General features: G+C 32.0%; 1 protein-coding gene across 1 annotated transcript in view; it reads right to left on the bottom strand.

Annotated features, from left to right (window-relative positions):
• Nucleotides 1-12,709: 12,709 nt before the first annotated feature.
• LOC124357925 (E3 ubiquitin-protein ligase SH3RF1) overlaps nucleotides 12,710-20,707 on the bottom strand; it is a 45,229-nt gene continuing 37,231 nt past the window's right edge. Inside the window, 4 exon segments of the mRNA XM_046810047.1 lie at nucleotides 12,710-13,831; nucleotides 13,948-14,076; nucleotides 17,069-17,173; nucleotides 20,241-20,383. Coding sequence (XP_046666003.1) covers nucleotides 13,663-13,831; nucleotides 13,948-14,076; nucleotides 17,069-17,173; nucleotides 20,241-20,383 — 546 coding nt within the window. The 3' untranslated portion in view covers nucleotides 12,710-13,662.

Here is a 20,707-nt window from a genome sequence, read left to right as displayed (position 1 = left end):
GTTCTTCATTTATGTAGTTATTAGGGATTAGAGTTTTCATTATATCATCCACCGACATATTATCTTTGGATGATATATTGTGTTGTGCATCAATGTAATCATTATTCTCATTATTAATCTTGTTATCTTTCCCATTGTTTCATAGTGCCATACTCATTAAATGTTGACATTGAGTCCATTAAAATCTTCCATAAGCATAACGCCTTGTTGAGTGGTGATTTCACATAAGTGCCCTTCATTTATTGCCATTACAAACTTCATTACAACATGTGTATTGTTTATTTTCATATTTATTGTATTATTATTAAAGTTTAGCTCTGCTTTCCATAATACTAGCATATCCATTCCTAAAATCACTGGTTTTGACAAGATGCGGTACTATAAGGAATTGTATGTGAGTAGTCTCGTCAGCTACTGTGACAGGTACATATATTACTCTGTTGATTCGTTTTGAAATGTTTCCAATAGCAGTTTTAATGGTAAGTATTGGCTAGGGCAGTTCTTCAAATGCTTTAATGATTGTTGGTTGTCCATAAAACCAAGACTCAGACAAACAAGTAATAGATGATCCGGAATCAATTAAGGCATTAGTTTCTACATTATTAATTCTGATGTTAATTTTCTGGACATCTTATTTGTATAGGATTAGTTATTAGTGGATGTTCTATTTTTTCCTCAAAAAAAGGAAATCTTTATCACATATTATGTTGTTAACTTGAAATTCACTACTAGGGTTATAGTTTGAAGAATAATTCTGATTTAAATATCCGAGGTCGTTATTTTCTAGCGCTGTAGTTTCGTATTTTTATTTCTGGTGCGATGTTTCCTCGGTTCCGTTCTACAGCGCGCGCAGCCGTTTCCCGCCGCTGGAACGTCTTCGCTGCGGTCGTTGCCGGTACTAGAAGGTAGAATTTCGAGCATTTTCTCCCTGCCGGCACGATAGTGCATACTTGTGCCTGTTCTGTGGTGGGGTAATGTCTATCGTTTCCTGGGTAGTAGTGAGTATTCTGTCGATTTTGGTAGTGGTCTTTGTATGGTTGTGTCTTACTCTTGAATTCATTATCATTACGACTGTTGTATGGGTGGTAATAGTTTTTTGTTATGTTGGTTTCGATCATTATAATGTTGATTTTGTCCGTGATATTGATTCCTTGGCTGATATGCTCTTTGTTCAATGTTATTATGTGGTGTGACTGGGGATTGGTGAGGTTTCTGGTGTATTGGCTTATAACCAGATGAATTGTGATTTTGGATGAAATTATTTTGTTCCGTTTTGGGCCGTCTCGGATGTCTTCTCGTTGTAGTAATCGTTCAAACTCTTTAATGGTGTTAATGTTTTGAACGCTCCGGCTATCCTGAATAATTTGTTCAAACCGTTCCGATAAAATGGTGACGATTTCTTCTTCGGTTATTGTGGGGTAATCGATTGTAGTGTGATAACACGCTCGGTGAAGTATTCAGCACGAGTCAATGTTCCATTTTTCTTGTAATGTTCTGATTCTATTTTTGCACGTATGCCGCGTTGCACATCACGACTCCAATATTTCGTAGTAAATTCTTGTGCAAAATCCTCCCAGTTTTTAATATCGTGTTTTATTAATTGGAACCATCGTGACGCGTGACCCTTCGAGACTACTTCTAATATGTCAATGAGATGTTCAGTGTTTAGATGTGTGTGTGAGTTGCACACGACCTATATTTTTTTTTTCGTAATACCTTCTAATTTTTTTGTAAAATTTTCCATTGGACTGGTAGAACGTCCGTTGAATTTTGGCACTTGTCTGTCTACAGAATCTCCTCCGGTACAAATGACTTGCAATGGTTCACATGGTTTCGTCTCAATTTGAGATTTAGATTTTATATTTTCTAATTCACATTCATATTTATTAATACACTCGGCTAGATTGTTTATTCTATCATGATTGTTTTGGATTTGTGGTTGAATTTCATTTATAATGGTTTTGATTTGTATTTTATTTGTTTCCTCCCCGCGTTTTCATGTCGTACTTGGTCTATAGCATTTTTTATTTCAAAAGCAATTTTATTTTCTAGAGTTTTGATTTTTGTTTTGTACCGATTCTAATATCTTGAACTGTTGGTTTATTCATCTGTTGGTTTACAAATGGCCTTATGTTCTTCAAAAACTATGATTTAATTCTCCTCTAATGCTGTCAGTGGATTCTTTAATTTTCAGGTCTATTTTTTCACGGAATTGATCTTGATTGTCCCTTATAGCATTCAATTCATTTTCGGAATTCAGTTTGATTATCCCGCAGTTTCATTAATTTGGTGTCTCGAGTGTCTCCCTACAAGATTTGATTTCATAGCTAAGTTCGATTTTAGTTTTAGAAATACAATCACTTATTTCGTTTATTTTTGCGTTTAGGTTTTCGTTTTAACTCAGATTTAGTGTTAATCAAATTTTCATTAAGTTGTTTTAAACCGTTCATGATAGCATGAAGAGCTGTCGATTGGGATTCGTCAGCGTTTGTTTTATTTGACCTGTCACTGCCAATGGCATCAACTGATTGAGTTATAAATGAGAATGTTCAACTACGTTTAGTGTGGGAGGCGCAGTAGCTCCATCTTCACGTCTCTGCAGGGAATCAGGGAAATTTGCCGGCGTAGGTGTTGGTAGCACTGTTTTCATTCATCCCGTGATTGGTTTGTCGACCGCTGTGAGAATGTTGACTTTGTTAGCGCGAGGAATTGTGGGAGTTTGTTTCTGCTTCTTCTCTCTGTTCGCTTTCTTCTTCGATACCGGGATTAATGGCGTCTTTGTTTACGTTTAGCACTTGGTTATTTTTCCATATATCTGTTGGGAATGGGTACCGTTTAGGGTATCTTAAATTAAAATCACGGGACAAAATTGCGATAAAAGATAGAATAATATTACAGGACTAATGTATTGTTAATTAAATGTTTATATAGTGAGTTATTAAATAACCTATAGCCTATTGACAGACAATATGAATAAATGACAACTAACTACGTACAGTACTTATGTCTAGGCTATTGTTACGATCTAGAAAATTGTCTCAAATCAAAGATTATAAATATTTCATTAAGCCACTACGTGGACGCCAATTTTTGTAATATACTATTACTATTATACACTTTAAATAAATGGTTAAACTTAATTTGTATTCTGATTATAGTTAGAAATAACAAATAACTCAGTATGATATAAATGTGAAATTTAATGATGATAATTAATTGACATACAAGTTTGAATTTTGAAACAAGATGGAGGATACAATAATGGTAAATTTTTTAAATACAATTCTTAAATTTTAGGGCAGGGTGGTCGTGCTGGCTTAAATGAAATAGAAATATTGGGTATTTTTATTTTATAAAAGATATTGTAATTTTGAAAATTAATTGTTGTTAAAATTTAATTCTGTTAATTTTGAATTATTAGCCAAATGTAATGTTCCTGGTTTTTTTATGTCCTTCCAATGAATCACTAGTAAACTTAAAAAAGAATTTTCTCACCCAATGTCTGTCTTCTGCTTCTTTGTACTTCAGTGATAATAAGAATTTAATAAAGTAACCTTTCAAATACTGCTGAATAAATGTAACCAGTTTTCTTTATAATAATAATCTTGCTTCACTTCTTTCAGATCCCTCTCTCCTCTTCACCTTTTCAAATATCTGCTCTCTTCACTCTTCAACAATCATCCCTGCACACTGTATCACTGACTTTTAGTTCACTTTATAACTTTTGAGTTTTATATGTAATAAGGTGGATTTTGATTAATTTTGATTTCGTATTTATTATTGTTTGTAGTTAAATTTGAGACAATTTATAAAATAATTATTCCTTAATTATTATTACTAATAAATTTCTAAATTAAATTAGGCCTAAGTATTGAAATGAATGTGGAGATGGGTGTATGAAATGAGTCATTAACACACATGAATGTATGTTTTCCGTAACAGTTTTTTTTATCACCGACAGCTGACTCGGGAAAATCTGAATCAGGTAGTAACCATGAGATTTCTAACTTTTGTAATGCAACCAATTATGTAATGAATAATGCCATATTTAAATTGATGTATAATCTTATTTCTACGATATCTGCATATATGTTATACAAAATGAAATTGGGTTCTAGTTGAATAATTAAATATAAATTAATCGTGACTACTCCAAAACATCATCGTCCAGGCTGAGCTAGCATTGCGATACTACACGCAAAGCTTGTCCACCTCTAGCGTTTGCAGGGGGGAGACTTTAATAAGCGGCCTTCACTAGTTACCGTATTCGATTGCTGCTATTATCGAACAATCCAAATTCGATATGTAAAAATCAGAAAAAGTCAGACATTATAAAACTACAAAATAGCGTCAACAATAATGTGTAATAGTTAATTACATTAAGTGATTTTCAAAATAGCCTAATTAAATTAAATATAAAAACGTCAGATTAATTAAAATAGCATTAAAGTTTTTGTCAATGCTAAAATAAAATAAACTAAAGCTTACATAGGTGGCTAGTCTTAACATAAAGCTCAAAATAAGCAAGTCTGACCAGAGCACTGGACAAAGTCCCTGACACTTTAATAAGCCCGCTGTACCAAATTCCACTTGACCTCCCTCTCAAAAAAGGACTTGTTTTTGTTGAGTTACAATAAATTACCCTAACAAGAAAAATCTCGTACATTACAATTTTTAAAACATGAATTTTAAAACAACAAAACCAACTATGGCCTATACATCAAAGAAACCTTACAATATTTATAACTTGCCCAGCTTGAAATCAATAAGTAACGGCTTTTGTGAAATGGAAGAAATAATTCTCACCATGTGTTACCAGGAGCCAAACCCACTTAAACAAATCCAGTCACTTGTTAGAAATATCTTACACATTTTCCTCATATTCATCATCAATTACTATAACTAATAAATTTAAATCACATGCTGAGTTAAATAAATTTGTAATATCAATTATTGTACAGATAAAAACACCGAACCATTCAATAATAGCAATCGAATAACAAGTGTAGACCGCTAATTGAAGTCTACCAGTTTGCAGCACTGCTGAAGTGATGGAGTCTAATTTTGTCTTAAGGTCAGAAGGAAGTAACTTATGCAACCACATCACTTTCAAGTCAATATACAAAGATTTCTTAAAAGTCAAATAATCATAAATGGTCAATTTTTTATGCTTTGGTTAACTTATTAGTAGAATTCACCCTTTTCAGAGGATTTGTAATTTTTTTCAAACAGTTTGGAATAGGAGCCCTTCCAGGCCCCTATCCCAAGACAGTTTAGTTCTTTTATATTACATTATCAGATTTTGAATTTACTCAGATCCCAAACCGCGAGCAATAATGGAGGCCGCACTGTCACTGGACAAGTCTACTTTTAAATCCTCAAAAGAACGAGGGAGGAAACCATTGCTTGCTATACAGGAACTTTCTGGAAACCATTAAATTAGTTGCATATTTCATAAGTTTGATTACTGTGTTAAATAGTCACTAACTCATGTGATCAGAACCATGATCATAGTAAAGCACATTGAAGTAGATCACTGTCCTTTGTGAAGTTAAAGCCCCAACTAAAGGCAGGAGTAATGGGAAAATTATGATATAATTAATCTACGAGGCAAGATACCTTTAGAGTAACATGCAAGGCCAAAACAAATCCTTGCTGAATGAACTTAGTAATGGTATAGGTTACTCCACATTTGAGTGGGGGGAGGGGGGTGGGTGAAATAACAATATTTAATCAAATATGAGTTTATTGCATGCAAACCATTTATACAGAATCCAATAAAATCCTTACAGACAAGTTCTAATACAATCTTTATACATAAATAAATAAATACAAAATAACAGTTACGGTTGGCAATAAACTTTGGTTTTACCTAGTTTAATTGGCTTAATTAAAAAATAAATGTTATACATAAATAATAACTGTTATAAAACTGTTACAATGGTAATATATGGCAATATTTTTGTACATTTTAGTATTAATAGTCTGTAATCGATATTTAAAAAATATACAATTTTCTGGTGATATATTATGTTTTGTGTTGTGATTTTATTTATTGGAAAATACTAACTTCACTTCATGAGTAAAACTGGCAGACAATAAAATGTATAAGACAAAACAAATAGAAAAATAAAATATATTTTTTGTGATTTTATTTATTGAAAATCACTAATTTCACTTCATAAGTAAAACTGGCAGACAATAAAACGTATAAGACAAAACAAATAGAAAAATAAAATTGAGCAAGTTAATAAGACACATTTAAACTGTATGACACTCAAATTTATATGGTTTATTATTTATTAACTTACCATATCTTGTTGTTAATCACGTGTATTATAAATAATTTTAGTCAGAGTAACTTCTAAAATATGAAATCACTGACAAATCAATCGTGTTATATAACTAATTTATAGGGTATTGTAATAACAAGACATAAATACATAAAAATTAATGTATATATTATTTGTGTTAATCTATAAATCCTGAAAACCGGATGTTATGTATTTCATAAAATTTGTTGAAAGGAATTAAGATTAAATTATGTTTTTTTAATGGTTTTTATTTAAAGATTTTATGCTAACTAATTCAAACAACAAATATGGCAGTTCTAAGAACAAAACCTTTATTGACTAAAGTTGCCAATCACAATTTCAATGTTATTTACATAATTTGCTCGTAGAAATGTATGGTGTGATATTTTTAAATTAGCTTTTATCAACATCGATAGGACTTATGAGTTTGCATTATTAACCTATTGCTATCGTCCACCTGAACTAAATAATGTAAGGTTTAAGGAGTTAAAATTGGAACTACTTTTTTTGCAAAACGGTAGGAACTAATGGTTTGGTGAATTAAAAATTTATGTTTCTTCTGTCAAGCTTGCAGTAGTGGTCAGACATTTGTTATCAGAACCTCTAAAATTTTGATTTTTTTAGTGGTGGGTACTATTTTGAGAGGTGTTTTTCGTTCTACGCCATTTTAGAGCCGCCACAGCCCGTGTTTGTGTTGCAATAAATATCACCGTTCTTTTGAGCCAAAACCCCCTGAATTCACTATTATTATTATTTTATGTATACAAAGATGGCGCGAAGGCTGATGCCAGCAATGACCAATACATGACGCTGATTTACGGTCACGCGACACAGCGCAGATGTCGAACAAAGAAATATTGCTCTGTGTGAGAAAAGTAGTTCAAATTTTAATGTTTTACAACTTTGTTATTTGTCATTTTCACCCCTTTATGATGCCTAAACACTATATTGGTTTGTTGAGGAGGGTGATTTTATATATACCAAAACCTTCAATACGGATAATTGAAATACTTACTAAATTAAATATTAGGCATGTGATGCAATCTTAAGCTAGTTAGTTTTGTATAAGTGGCTCTGAACATCAATAACTTCTTTTGATTATGTAAAAAATCAAAACACTATTTTTACTTATTTTATTACTGAGTTTTAAGTAATAATTTACTGATCTAATGATGTTTTGGTTCAGGAAAAGTTGCGCATAAATGATCTATTTTTCTTGTATCTGATGATATAAAATATTCACTGAATTTCAAAAACGCAATAAAAATTATTTTGAAAGAATTCAGTGGTAATGTAATTACAATGTAAACAAAATATTATTTTAACATTTGAAAATTAATATTAGTTTTTAGTTTTACTGTAGTGATGAGTAATAGAATTTCGCCCTATTGTTTTTGGCCAATAGATTCAAAATAAAATTTATGATAACAAGAGCTAAAAAACGACTTCTCACACACCTACCATGGTACAAAGTAAAAAGGTGACTCAAACAAATAAAATGTTTTTCAAATTTTGATATCCCAAAAGAAGAAAATGGATTTTTACAAAAATGATCAGTGTGTGCATGCACACATATTCCATCATTTTTCACACGTACATATATATATATATATATATATATATATATATATATATATATATATATATAATATAATGGAAATATTAAATTTTGGGAAAAGAAACAACTTTATGTTGTCATGTAAGATATAGTCTTAAACTTATCTTGAAGTTCATCTTTTTTAGCTCTCAGGCTCTATAAGGATAATCCATACAATATCAGATTAGCATTGTTCAGAATGTGTAGTCTATTATGTAATCTCATCTCTTTAGCAAATTAACATATAATGGCCATTGTTTATATCTAATTAGGTACCTCAGTATTTCAAAGTTCATTAAAAAGCCAATATCAGTTATATGAGTAGTTTAAAGCTCAAGTAAAAGAGGTCCATGGGATTATTTCACCTCAGATATCAGGTCTGAGAGAAATCATATCAGAACAATACAATAAAAGCGATATTAGCTTAGATTGTATTAACTTGAGAGTGTTGTATTCTGCACCCTTGTACTTTTAAGTTACTCTACATTATGTTTCAGTGAATAAAGTATGTACTGTACATTAAAAGGAAGGAACAAGTTATTCGAACTTGTGGAGTTTTTCTCACCAACAATAAAACTTTTCACTTTAATTTTATCACTTATACTTGCTTAACTTGGGAGTATGTACAAAATGTATATACGCAAAACAGTGGGAAACTACAATACTAACTAAAGGACCATATCATGCACAATTGCTGAACCTGCACTAATAAGGTAAGTTTGCTGTGAAATTACTTCGAGTCACCTTCCCTCAATTAAACAGATGATCAACTAAATTTTTAGGTTGAATTGTTGACCTTTTTTACAGGATGTCGGAATTCTGTTCCAAAAACACATTCAGAATGCTCCAGAATCATCAATAGCTGATATCAGCGTACAGAGGTACATCTACAAATAATCTTGCTACTCCTAGATTGAAGTTTGAAAAACATCTTGTGTTGGAAAGAGACATTTGGATAAGCTATCTTCCGGATTCAGATAGCCCAAAGTTGCATTTTAATTCATAACAAAATTAACTTTATACAACTGTATTTACTCAATGAATAAAGTGATTCTGAATTCAAAGTACTTTATTGGTTCATTCATGTTTTTAAAGGGAACAGAATATTATTCGAGTCAATGAGGATTTAAGTTAAATAGATTAAAAGGTAACAACAAAACCAATTTTAGTTCTTGTCTAGAGCTTGTTGTTGCAACTCTTTGTTAATTGTCTATGATTTTGTTACAAAAACTTAAAATTACTTCAGGAGCCCACAGACAGTTCCCATGGACCTCTAAAAGGATTTCTTTTTAAAGAGAAGTAAACATAAAATACTGTAAATGATTATCTCAACAGTACTAAATGTAAAAGATTTTGTAGCATTGAACTCTTAATGAACATTAATTAGAAATCAAGAAGTTACTGGTATATACTTTCCATAAACTAATTAAAATATAATTATCTTTCAACTTAAAAACTAAAATAGTTTGTGTATTTTTGAAATTCAATTAATATTATTTATACAAATAATATGCATATATTTGTTCGAGTCTTCAAAATTATACAATACCAAACACTGATAATACAGCACTAAAAATAACCAAGAAAAAAAACCATGAACACATTACAAATAAAGCTGAGTATGATGTTTCTTGTTTACACGCATGGCTAAGGCATGCGTACAGACAGTTCAAAACGTGATGTATTAATCTTAAATATTAAACTTGAATATTTTAAAGCTTGTCAATGGGGCAGCTTATTAGTATAAAAACCATTTAAATGGTTAATTTCACTTATGGCAGTTAAGTTTCACTTGGGAAGGTGGTTTTGATAAAAACAATATCTAAAATATAGAAAGAAGACAACAAATTACGATTCATACACTAGAAAATTCATGTACCTGTATAAATACTGAAATAATATAAATCTTGCCTTCAAGTTTAAAATGAGACCAACATCAAAATAAAATATATTAAAATAAATATTATGATTCTTAACATTCATATTATTCACTGACGCCATAAGAAATGTTTTACTATCTATACATAATCTTTATAATTAATACAATTTATTGTTTATTAACATTGTGCGAAAAACCTTATACGTAATAGATTTAACGTAAATAACAAGAACATTTAATTTAAATTTGTGCAATATTACAAGACAATAAATTAAACAAGCTGAGTATTAACAATACAAAACTCTTGAAGCTCAGGAGTAAACAATTGATTATTGTGCATTTTCAAATTCAACTCGCAATGCAATACGTATACAAGAGGTGAAAAAATTATGTACATTACACACAAACGTAACTATCGATTTACTCGCTATAACAATAGTTCTAATTTACATTTTATGGTATCAAAGCTACCTATTAGTACTCGTTAACATTAACTAGTGTCATGTCGGTTTCTACAGTTTTGTTCACACCGACCGTTCTTTAACACTGTCTCACGATTTTGTGCTAGGTAGAGTCTTACTTCAATAATTTACATTAGTATAATAGTTGAAATTGCTTCAATTTCAGAGATTTCAAATACATTTTCTTAACAACTACACAAGACATTTTAAAAATATTTTTTATTAGTTAGGTAATCATTTGGGGACGGCGGTTTGTATTATATTTCAGATTTAGGCCATCCCTATCTAAAAAAGTTTTTCCTCATATTATAATATATCTTAATACTGATATGGTGAGTCAGTAAGTAAAATATTGACGCAGAAACCGGAACTGACGAGGGGACATTCCACAGTAGTGTAGAGCCGCCCTATTTCTGTGTTTGGTAAAAACTGAGAGGCTGATATACAAGGGCTGATACAAATTTGGACTTCTATATACTGTAAAAACATACACAAGGTTTTATATTAAGATATTGACTATTTTTGTATATATTCTTTGATAATACAACACTTTTGTATACTTCATGAATAGCTTTTTTCATGAATTCTATACCAAATATATTTCTTGCCGCCTCACGTAGCCAAGGATTACAAGTCTTTCCACCAAGTTCAGTTTCAATTCAGTGTATAAACAATAATCGCTCGTTGAGCTGTCAGGTCTGTGATTTTTTTATTACCAAACCCAAAAAATATTTCAGTTTTCCTAAACAACAACCAATACCAAACCAATGCAAGATTGTTAATTTATCACGTGGGATACATTAAATGGGTCAGCAAACTTCTTCAGCATACATAGTTTCTGTATGAAAGAAATTAAAACCGCAGTTTTGTAGAGAACAGTTCGTGGAACCTCTGACACACCCTGTGAATCTTATCAAGAGAGAAATGTTTGAATACATTTCATAGTTCACTTTTCACAAAAATTTCACAAAACTAGCAGAAAGGCCTCTGTCTCACAGCATTTTGAAAGTATGTTCTTTTCATATTCTCCTGCAGCATTGATTTTTAACCCATTGACCCATTATAATATTTTTAGTCAGAATATTATAATCTGACGATGGAGCTCTTTTACTGTGCTTGAGCTGGACATAGTTGTTACCGCTACAGTCACGTTCCCACTCTCGCTGCCAATTCTGAGATTACTTTCCTCTGGCACGATAAAAATGAGTTTTCTTTACTCTCTGGAGGTGGGTTAGCTTGCTGCTATATCCATTTATATTGCTAACAATAAAAAAGGGAAGATTATGGTAGAAGATTCTCAATGTTCTGAGAGCAGTGTCATAAATATCTCAAAATTACACGTCAAAAACTTATCTTGTACAGTGAAAATGATTTAACTTCAACAGTTACTAGAAAATTATTATTATATTTTTCACTTTTTTAACAATCTTTTAAATAATTAGTTCAATATATTATACACACTTCGTACAGTTTTTTTGACTGGGAAAGTAACTTATTTTTACACACTTTTTATACTTCATACTATTTCAAGTGGGTGATTGTCAAACTTTTAAAAAATGAAAACCTTCAAAAATGTATATTTAATTAGTAAATTTAAAGTTTTGTAACACAGGAAGATATAAAGAATGTGTCTCTTACGTAAAGAAATTATATTCTTAAGTTCTATTTTTTTTTAAACTAGTGTTTACACAAGAGGACATTCAGTTTGTTTAAGAATATGTTTGCTCTGCAGTTTTCTTGTTTGCTATATCAATGTAAAAATGTTCGTTAATGCTAAGCCAAATTTCATGGAGCGACATGCACCATCATCGAACTCAGTGTTGCCTGAATAGAAATGAAGTTTCATACAAAATTCAAGTCTATATGTTGGTTCATTTTCGAGATATCGTGCGGACAGACAGACAGAAATTAAATTTTTCCAGCCCCTTGAGTGCTAGGCTTTGCTAACTCTCAGCGAATAAGATTTAAATGATCCAAAAATTCGTAAAGCTTTTTCATTTTTGAATGATTATGATGCTTATTAGCTGAAATATCCATTTCTTTTCTAAATGTTTAATCACCGCCCCACTTAAAAAACTAGGACATAAAAAAGGTATGAGGATAGCAGTTGTTTTAAAATATTGCATAAATGTTCAAAATTCATACAAAAGACACAAAAGGAGTTTTTATTTCCCACAAGTAAAGTGGACTCCTGATCATTTGGAGTGGATCCACTGTGTTTCAGTTAACCGTGGTGACTTAAAATAAATTAAAAACTAAAGAATATTTTGAGAATTGTACCTTATCTTATTTTGTAATATAAATGAATTAAATATGAGATTTTTAAATCGTGGCATTGGCACATTTTCATTTAGTAAATTATTAATAATATTTATTTTTCATAAAAACATGTTTGTAATAGTTATTAAATAATTTTTTTAGTTAACTCTTACTAAATTTTGAAACAAATATTCAATAGAATCTAAATTCACTTTAGAATACTCCATAAAAAAATTAACTCTTAAATTCTTGGTTTTTGCAGCAGTGTAGTTTTCACTCTAGGTGCATTTTCACTTGATCTCTGATTGAATATTTAGGGTCATTGTTTTGTAATTACCTGGCTAATAATGGGGAGACTATTTATAACTTACTGAATACGTAGTTAATACGTACAATCTACAGTTAATGCATGTTATAACGATCAGCTGTACCCTTGTACTAGCCATCATCTCCCTTGCGGTGAACGTAGATTACGTCCCCCCACGTAGCTCCAGTTCATGCTGTTATGTGGATACGCGACGACACACCGGAAACTGCACAGATTCAAACTCATTTCTGACTGTACAGATACATTACAGCTGACAAGCTACATGTCGGAAGTTTAAAATACTCGCTATTACTTTGTTTAAATTTAAATTAAATAAAACTATTATCACAATATAAAACTTAATAATAAACCTAAAAAGTATTTTAGAGATGATTGTTAAAAAAACCAACAAAAGAAACTATAAGATATGATACTTTGAATCTGCTATTTGATCATGTGGTTTGGAGAACAGTTGAAGAACTTGGAACAATCTCGGAATCAGCCTTTGCATTTCTCAGATCCTGGTGATGGCGACCCAGTGCTCAGATACAAGTTTCTAGCAGAACACTGGGCCGGGCTCGGTCGTCTCAGGACTCTACGAAGCTGGCAGGGAAAATCTCAGACTCCGCTCTTGCATGATTTCTCAGATCCTGGTGATGGCGACCCAGCGCTCAGATACAAGTTTCTAGCAGAACACTGGGCCGGGCTCGGTCGTCTCAGGACTCTACGAAGCTGGCAGGGAAAATCTCAGACTCCGCTCTTGCATGATTTCTCAGATCCTGGTGATGGCGACCCAGCGCTCAGATACACGTTTCTAGCAGAACACTGGGCCGGGCTCGGTCGTCTCAGAAGGACTCTACGAAGCTGGCAGGAAACAACCCCGTCTTGCCTGTGCGCTGCTGTGTACCCTTGTACCAACCATCATCTCGCTTGCGGTGAACGTAGATCACGTCCCCCACACGTAGCTCCAGTTCGTACTCGCTGTTCGGTGGATATGCGACGATGCACCGGAAACTGCACAGATCAGTGACAAGGTTCAAACTCATTTCCGACTGTACAGATCCATTACAGCTGACAAGTCTGAGAACGTTCTGCAGTAAACTTAACACTAAAACAATTCAAGTACTGACCGTTCTCTGACTGGAGGAACCAGCTGTTTTGTCTTGCGCTCTGAGCCATCCAATGAATTAGACTTGCGATGTGTGGCGATTGCAGGGTTGGCAACAGTGGTCGGCATTGCCACCTCACACCTGTCGCCCCTACAACACATACTTACTACTCATTCTATTTCACTTTACTCAATTATGATGGATTGTAAAATGTAAAATGTGGATAAACATTTTATTTTCTAACACACATTTCACTCATTAATCCTAAAAATGCATGCTTTTTATTATAACTTAGTTTAATTATAAATTATAAAGTAATTATAATTTAGTTCATTATACAGTTCAGGCGATTAAACTTTAATTTAAGGCGGTTAAACCCTTTATATAAAATCCTACTTCAATCCTCATCAAAATTATTAATTACTTGAGAGAAATTTCTCTATTTATTTCACAAAACACTAGGCTGTGTGCTTGTACAATTGTCTCAAACCTCCTAGACAACAGTCTAGGCTGGCTCATCAATGTGTGTTGAAGATAAAGTGTCATTTGGTCAAATATTTTACCACATGTAATGTATACGAAGTTTGTCTGTATTTTTGTTAATACTGTCTTTGTCCCCCACCATAATAAAATCTTCAAACCGTTTTGTTAAGATTTTATTCATGGTTTGATGGAGCTATATAAATGCACTAAAAATTAGCCTCTACACAAGTTATTTTTTGTATTATTTATTGTATTGATCTGATAATAATCTGGCTTAATTTTTTCTTCCTTTATTATACACACCTGTATAGAGACTTTCTTGTGCATTCTTAATTAATTTATACTTATGTAATGACATGCATAACGGTGATATGTAATTTTGTCCATAAACCCACCTAAAACTTGATTGCACCGAAGAGTTTAGTGTATAAATAACACTGTTGCTAAGCCCAAACAAGCAACCAATTGTTGAGTCTTCATCAATTTTATGAATTAGTATCATAAAAGTACAACACAATTGTAACACAAAAGAACTGCTACCTGCTCTCTTTGTGAAGAAGAAAACCAAAATATAAATTTACAAATACGGTACACCTGATTAATAGAGTGTAAAACGACTGCAAAGTCCAATCCAACACTTGAAATCTTACACCAAGCCTGGAGTATTGTTAGCCCTTCAAAACTGTTTATATCTTCAGTAACAGATCCAAAACACAGGAGCAATGTCACCTCAAAATCTTGACAGTGATCTAACAACCAACAGTGATTTATAGGTTAATGGGGTTTACATTCAATAGAGTGCAGACTGTAACATCTGTGTTTGTGCTGAGCTCCAAGTAAAATACAAATACATAATAATATATAACAGACCAACAAATCTGAACCCAGCATGCATCAAAACATCAGCTGACAAAGAAAAAGCGTGATAAATAAGCATTAGCAACATGCACAAACATTTGTATAAATAATTGTGCGGGAAATAAAGGAAAACTACTACTTCCCAACTTATATTTATCTTGGATTTAAATAATTAAAAAAAATTGGTTCCTGCGAAAATAAAGGATTAATTTATACTGAGTAAATGACTGATTAATATTCCTGCAACTGTGAATATACAGCATTTTGTGTCAGATATATATTTTATACTTAGAAAAGTTTTGGACAGTAAAAACAGAATTCAGTATCTAAAACCTTTAGTAGCAAATAAATAAAATTAATAAAAACATTCAAAAAAAGAATAGTTACAATAAGTTAGGTTACCAGTCAACAGCCAAAATTGAGAGGTAAAATTTGCCAAGAAAGATTAATACTTGTAATTGTCAACTGTATTTTGATATTTATGGGTTTTGTTCTTTGCGTCAAGGTCAACATAAAACACCATAGAAACACATGCTGGAACGTTTGCTTCAAGTTATATGGTACAATCATGTAGTTTTGCATGGCTAGTTTATCTTCCTTTTGAGGAAAAATTCTAGACCTGCAGTAAAAAATAATTACGTTGAAGCCATTGGAATGCGTATTTATAGTCATTGAGCCAATTTAGATAAATACTATATAAAATGTAAGCGTTACTGCAGAAGTCGCAAATAGCGATTCTGGCATTTCTTGCATATAATGCAGGATCGCAAATAGAGATGCTCCGGCACTCAAAGGGTTAAAACACAGTTGTTTTAGAATAATTAATTATGTTAAATTTCACAAAACTTAATATAATAATAACACATATGTTAAAAGAAATTGTATAGATATTCTAAAAGAAAGAAAAGTTTTGATACTTGTAGTTTCTATGTTGTTTAAAGTAATCAATTACAAATTACCATTTCCTCAAATTTTTGTGCAGCTAATTACAATTAAAGTGTTATTTTTCAATTAATCTTTTAACCAACTTTGTGTTAGACTTTTTGTCTCACTAAGAGATTTCCTACTGCAATTCAAATTTCTCACATATATTTTATCTACCCCAACATATTATTTTAAATTTAGAAATCTAAACCACAATTCAATAGAAGACTAATTATTCAGAAAGTGGTTGTCACATTTATAAAAAACAATGTTTTATTATTGTGATACAACTTAAAAAATAAATTATCTAAAATCTACAAAATTCTTGACGATTTCATGTCTTAAAAGTGTATTTTATATGTCTTTTATCAAGTTTTAGTTCATTTGTTGTAACCATTAATGCTTACATATATACATTACATTTTACAACAATATGTAACCAACACATTTGGTCTTGGGCTATGCTAATTAAAAATTTTCACACTAATAAAAAAAAGTATAACTTATATATACAAGTATACTTAAGTGGGAATACTTTGAATCTTAGAAATAATGAAATAAGAAAAGTTCATTTTATTTCACAGATATCAACTACTTTTATTGAGGAATGAGTATTTTAAAAATTAGTTGCCAATGTTTTTGAAATTCATTAGTAAAGTTTAAAGACACTTACAAAAAATTAATTAATTAAATTACACCAATTTATTAATTTTTTCAACACAGGGAGACAGTAAAATGGACATTTTTGATACACATAATTGTATGGTGTTATGTGTTTTTACTGATAGAATCCCCAAAATTTCGAGATTAATTGTTGTTTTCTATTTACAAATCTGATGATGCAATATTTTTGGGTGTAGAGGATGTGTTTGTGTACCTGGACTGGTGGGTGCGTTCCTTGTGCTTGGTGCGCAGCCGGTGGTGGGGGGAGCTGCCGTCCAGTGGCAACACTTGTAGCAACTGGCTGGGACACGAGCCGGACCTACCACATACACACTCATGCTTACCTACCCACTACCAACACCGCACACTACCAATAGCTGGCACTGGGCACTGACACAAGTGATCACATATTGTAGCATCAAGTCAGACTGTCACAGAATCAAAACTGGGCAAAGACAAGTTAACCAATACAACTTGCTGAAATGCGGAAAGACCACAGAAGCTTCCGCTTAAAGTCCAAAAAGTTCTGCACATTAATTTAACATCGGTACCAATATTGTTTTACCGTCATGGATTTTGATTCTTGATAAAATTGTTAAAAGCATAATACAACTCCTATTTGTGTACAGTTGCTGGATTACACAGAGTAAAAAAGAATAAACAACAATAAAAGAAAAAAGGACTTGTAACTTCTCAAATTCAAAATGGTCTCGGGGGTATTTTACTAGTATTGACGCACAGCACAGATAAATGTGAACAACAGTTATACTCGTATATATTTTCAAAGACAGCACTTTAATGTATAACAAACAACTGATACCTCTCGACTGTTACATGTTTGGTGCTCCCGTCTTGTGCAAGCGTATCTTTAAAGTGGTTGTGCTCGCTTATTCATTGATGGAATTTGTTGAAACAAGTACCGTTGGAATTGCAATGAAATTTTTCACAAATAGTTGATGTTTTTTTTTTACTTTAAAAATTTTCAAAAGACACCATTTTGTTAAATATGGAAAAAATTACACAATGATTTTTTTAAATTTCCCTTTTATCTATTTAAATGTGTGTGCCCAATTTGGTTTCTTTAGCTTAACTATTTTTGAAGATAATAATTTTTGAATAAAAAATACAAAATGGCAGCTAGCAGCTAAACAAGACATTTCTTGACCTATATTTATAAAATTTTGTTTTGTTTGAAATTATGAATACTATCACCCACAAAAAAGGCTGATTACAGCTTAGTGCCCCACCAGAACTTGCAGTGCGTTGCATCGCAGTGTTGTCGACTGGATTATTTACAAAGAGAGTTAACTGCCACCAAGTAATGAACACACAACATGCCTGGTAGTGCAGCGTACACACATAAGCTAAGTGTTTATTTACACTAACCATTAATAAGCCATTTAACATTTTTACATCTTAAATCTACTAGTATCAACATTTCTCGGGACAACATCAAGAGTTATAATGCTAGATTAACACTTTAGCTACGGAATGACACAGTCTAACGTTGGAACCTGTTGTACACTCAGTTCAGATAAGCTCTGGCAATCAACATATTAACGGTCTGAGTGGTTCTGAACTATAGACTGGAAATAACACAAACATTTTTTCTCATACATTTCAACTGACATGTATATAAAAAAAATGGCTCTCTAAGTATTGAGATTTTTTTGCACCGCAGAGGTTTAAATAAAAAAAAAAAAAAAAAAAAAAAAAAAAACACAACAAGGATTAGATAAACATTATGATGGTGTTGTATGTCATCTTTAAACATCAAAAGTTTAAAGATGACCGAATGTCAAATTCAAGGATCATTTTGGTTGTCCAAGGATCACTCAAAGCTGAAGCCATTCAGTGATTTTTGTGGGTGTCAGACAACATCTTTGGCTTTCTACATCACTCACGTACAACACCATCAACTATAACGCTTTCTCTGTAAACACAGCATATTCTCCAATGGATTTCTGCTGCACTATTCCTTTCTGATTGCAGGAAACGAATAACAATCTTCAATTCACATTAGGCAGGAGAATCAATAAAGGCGGCCATGTTTATACAACTGCAGTTCAGTGTAAACTAGCTACTTGAACTCGGCAGTGACAGATGCTGTAGTGGGGAAGATTGTCGATTGAAGATTGTCTACTGCGGATCTACCACATGTCCGAGATCAGAGGTTAAAAAAAAACCGGCCATTGTACATCTGCCATATTAAAACAGTGCAGAGATAAAGTATAAATGCAGTTTCACCATAAGAAACCTACAAATACTTCAGTAATTTCATGTATCTGTATGAGTTGAAACAAGTGTGAATGTGCCGTGATATGGAATTCTGGATAGTGAGGTACACTGCTAACAGTTGATGCAGCGCAATATGACATAGATATCTCCACAGAGATAAGCCCACTATACGTGTACACTGTAGTGTTCCAACAAATGCAATAAACAATATATTACAACTATCTTTCAATAAAAGATACAACTTGACGTAGCACAGCAAACCATTCCACGAGCAACCCAGCAAATCAACGCATTACAAACAACCATGTTTTAAAAAGTTATCTGAACTATTGTTGAATTAACAATCAACAATCAGACGTTTGATTTGTTTTTTAAATTTTTCAACGAACAATCGGAGTATAAGTAAAGTACTGGCTGGGACTGAATAACACTGTAATTAGGATTAAAAATGTTGTTAATAAGTATATCTAATTACCAGTAGAAAAAAGAATCACAATTAAATGCAGTACCAACGGTGAAGTAACAAATTTGTAAATCAAAACAGAAATAACATTTTTAGAATTGGCCTAATTTCTGCTATTCATAGAATTAAATACTGCTATCTTATATAGACAAAGCTTACTGACCAGAGTTGAAATAATAGTTATAGTTCAGGGGGCAAATTGCACTTTCTGAAATAATAGTATAATAAAATTATTAAAAAAAACTATTTTTGTGCACAAATTTAAGAACAATTACAAATTGGTATTTTCATATTTTGCAGAACTGAAAATAAATTTTTGGAAATATACTAATTTTAAGCTACATATATTTGGTATACATGTAACTATATATTAGTTATAATTGTGTTCAAGATATAAAATAATTGATCAATATAAAGAAAATTATAGGCTAATAATGGTACATTTTTTAAACCATTAAGAAACATGTCAACATAGGCATTGACTGAATTTTTGTCCTCTAGATATGCTAACAATTGAATTTTGTCTCTTTTTTAATCAGGATCCATAGTTAACACAATTTCTAAGACATGTAAGATATTTAAGTATTAATACCTTTGAGTTTCAAATCACTCAGTATTCAAGAATTTATGATATTGGAGAATTCACTTTTACACTTGCAAGAACAAACATGTTTAGAAAGTTTACCTGACATGTACAGTAGGTGTAGGAGTGGGCGAGGACCCGTCCTCAAACACAGGGTTGTCCATGGAGTACGAGGGCGGAGGGGAGCGTGACTTCTTGATACTGGTCAGTCTTCTCATCAGGCTCACCGACTTCTTGTCTTTAGTCTGCAACAGTGTACCGTTATTTAGTTGTATTTTATATAATACATAATTTTGCAACCCTGTTACTTGTTACTGGTTAATATAAGTTACATCTGATGCTCTTGAAACTAAATTATTGGCGGATTAATAACCTTATTGGCACGCGTGTTAATTTTTTCTCTCATGAACTTTGTAGTTGCCGTTCCTGCTGCCGAGCAACACCTCGCACGCCTTGTCCGTAAGTAAAATTTATATTTTCGTATTATACATTAAGTCCTTTCATGTGAGAAATCTAACTTTGAATGTAATATAAAATAAAGTTGTAAATAATGAAGTAACTTACCTTGG

This window comes from Homalodisca vitripennis, chromosome 3 (genome assembly GCF_021130785.1).
Source record: "Homalodisca vitripennis isolate AUS2020 chromosome 3, UT_GWSS_2.1, whole genome shotgun sequence".
Classification (NCBI taxonomy): domain Eukaryota; kingdom Metazoa; phylum Arthropoda; class Insecta; order Hemiptera; family Cicadellidae; genus Homalodisca; species Homalodisca vitripennis.
The sequence above is the reverse complement of the archived record's forward strand: the minus strand, read 5'-3'. Positions and strand labels throughout refer to the sequence as shown.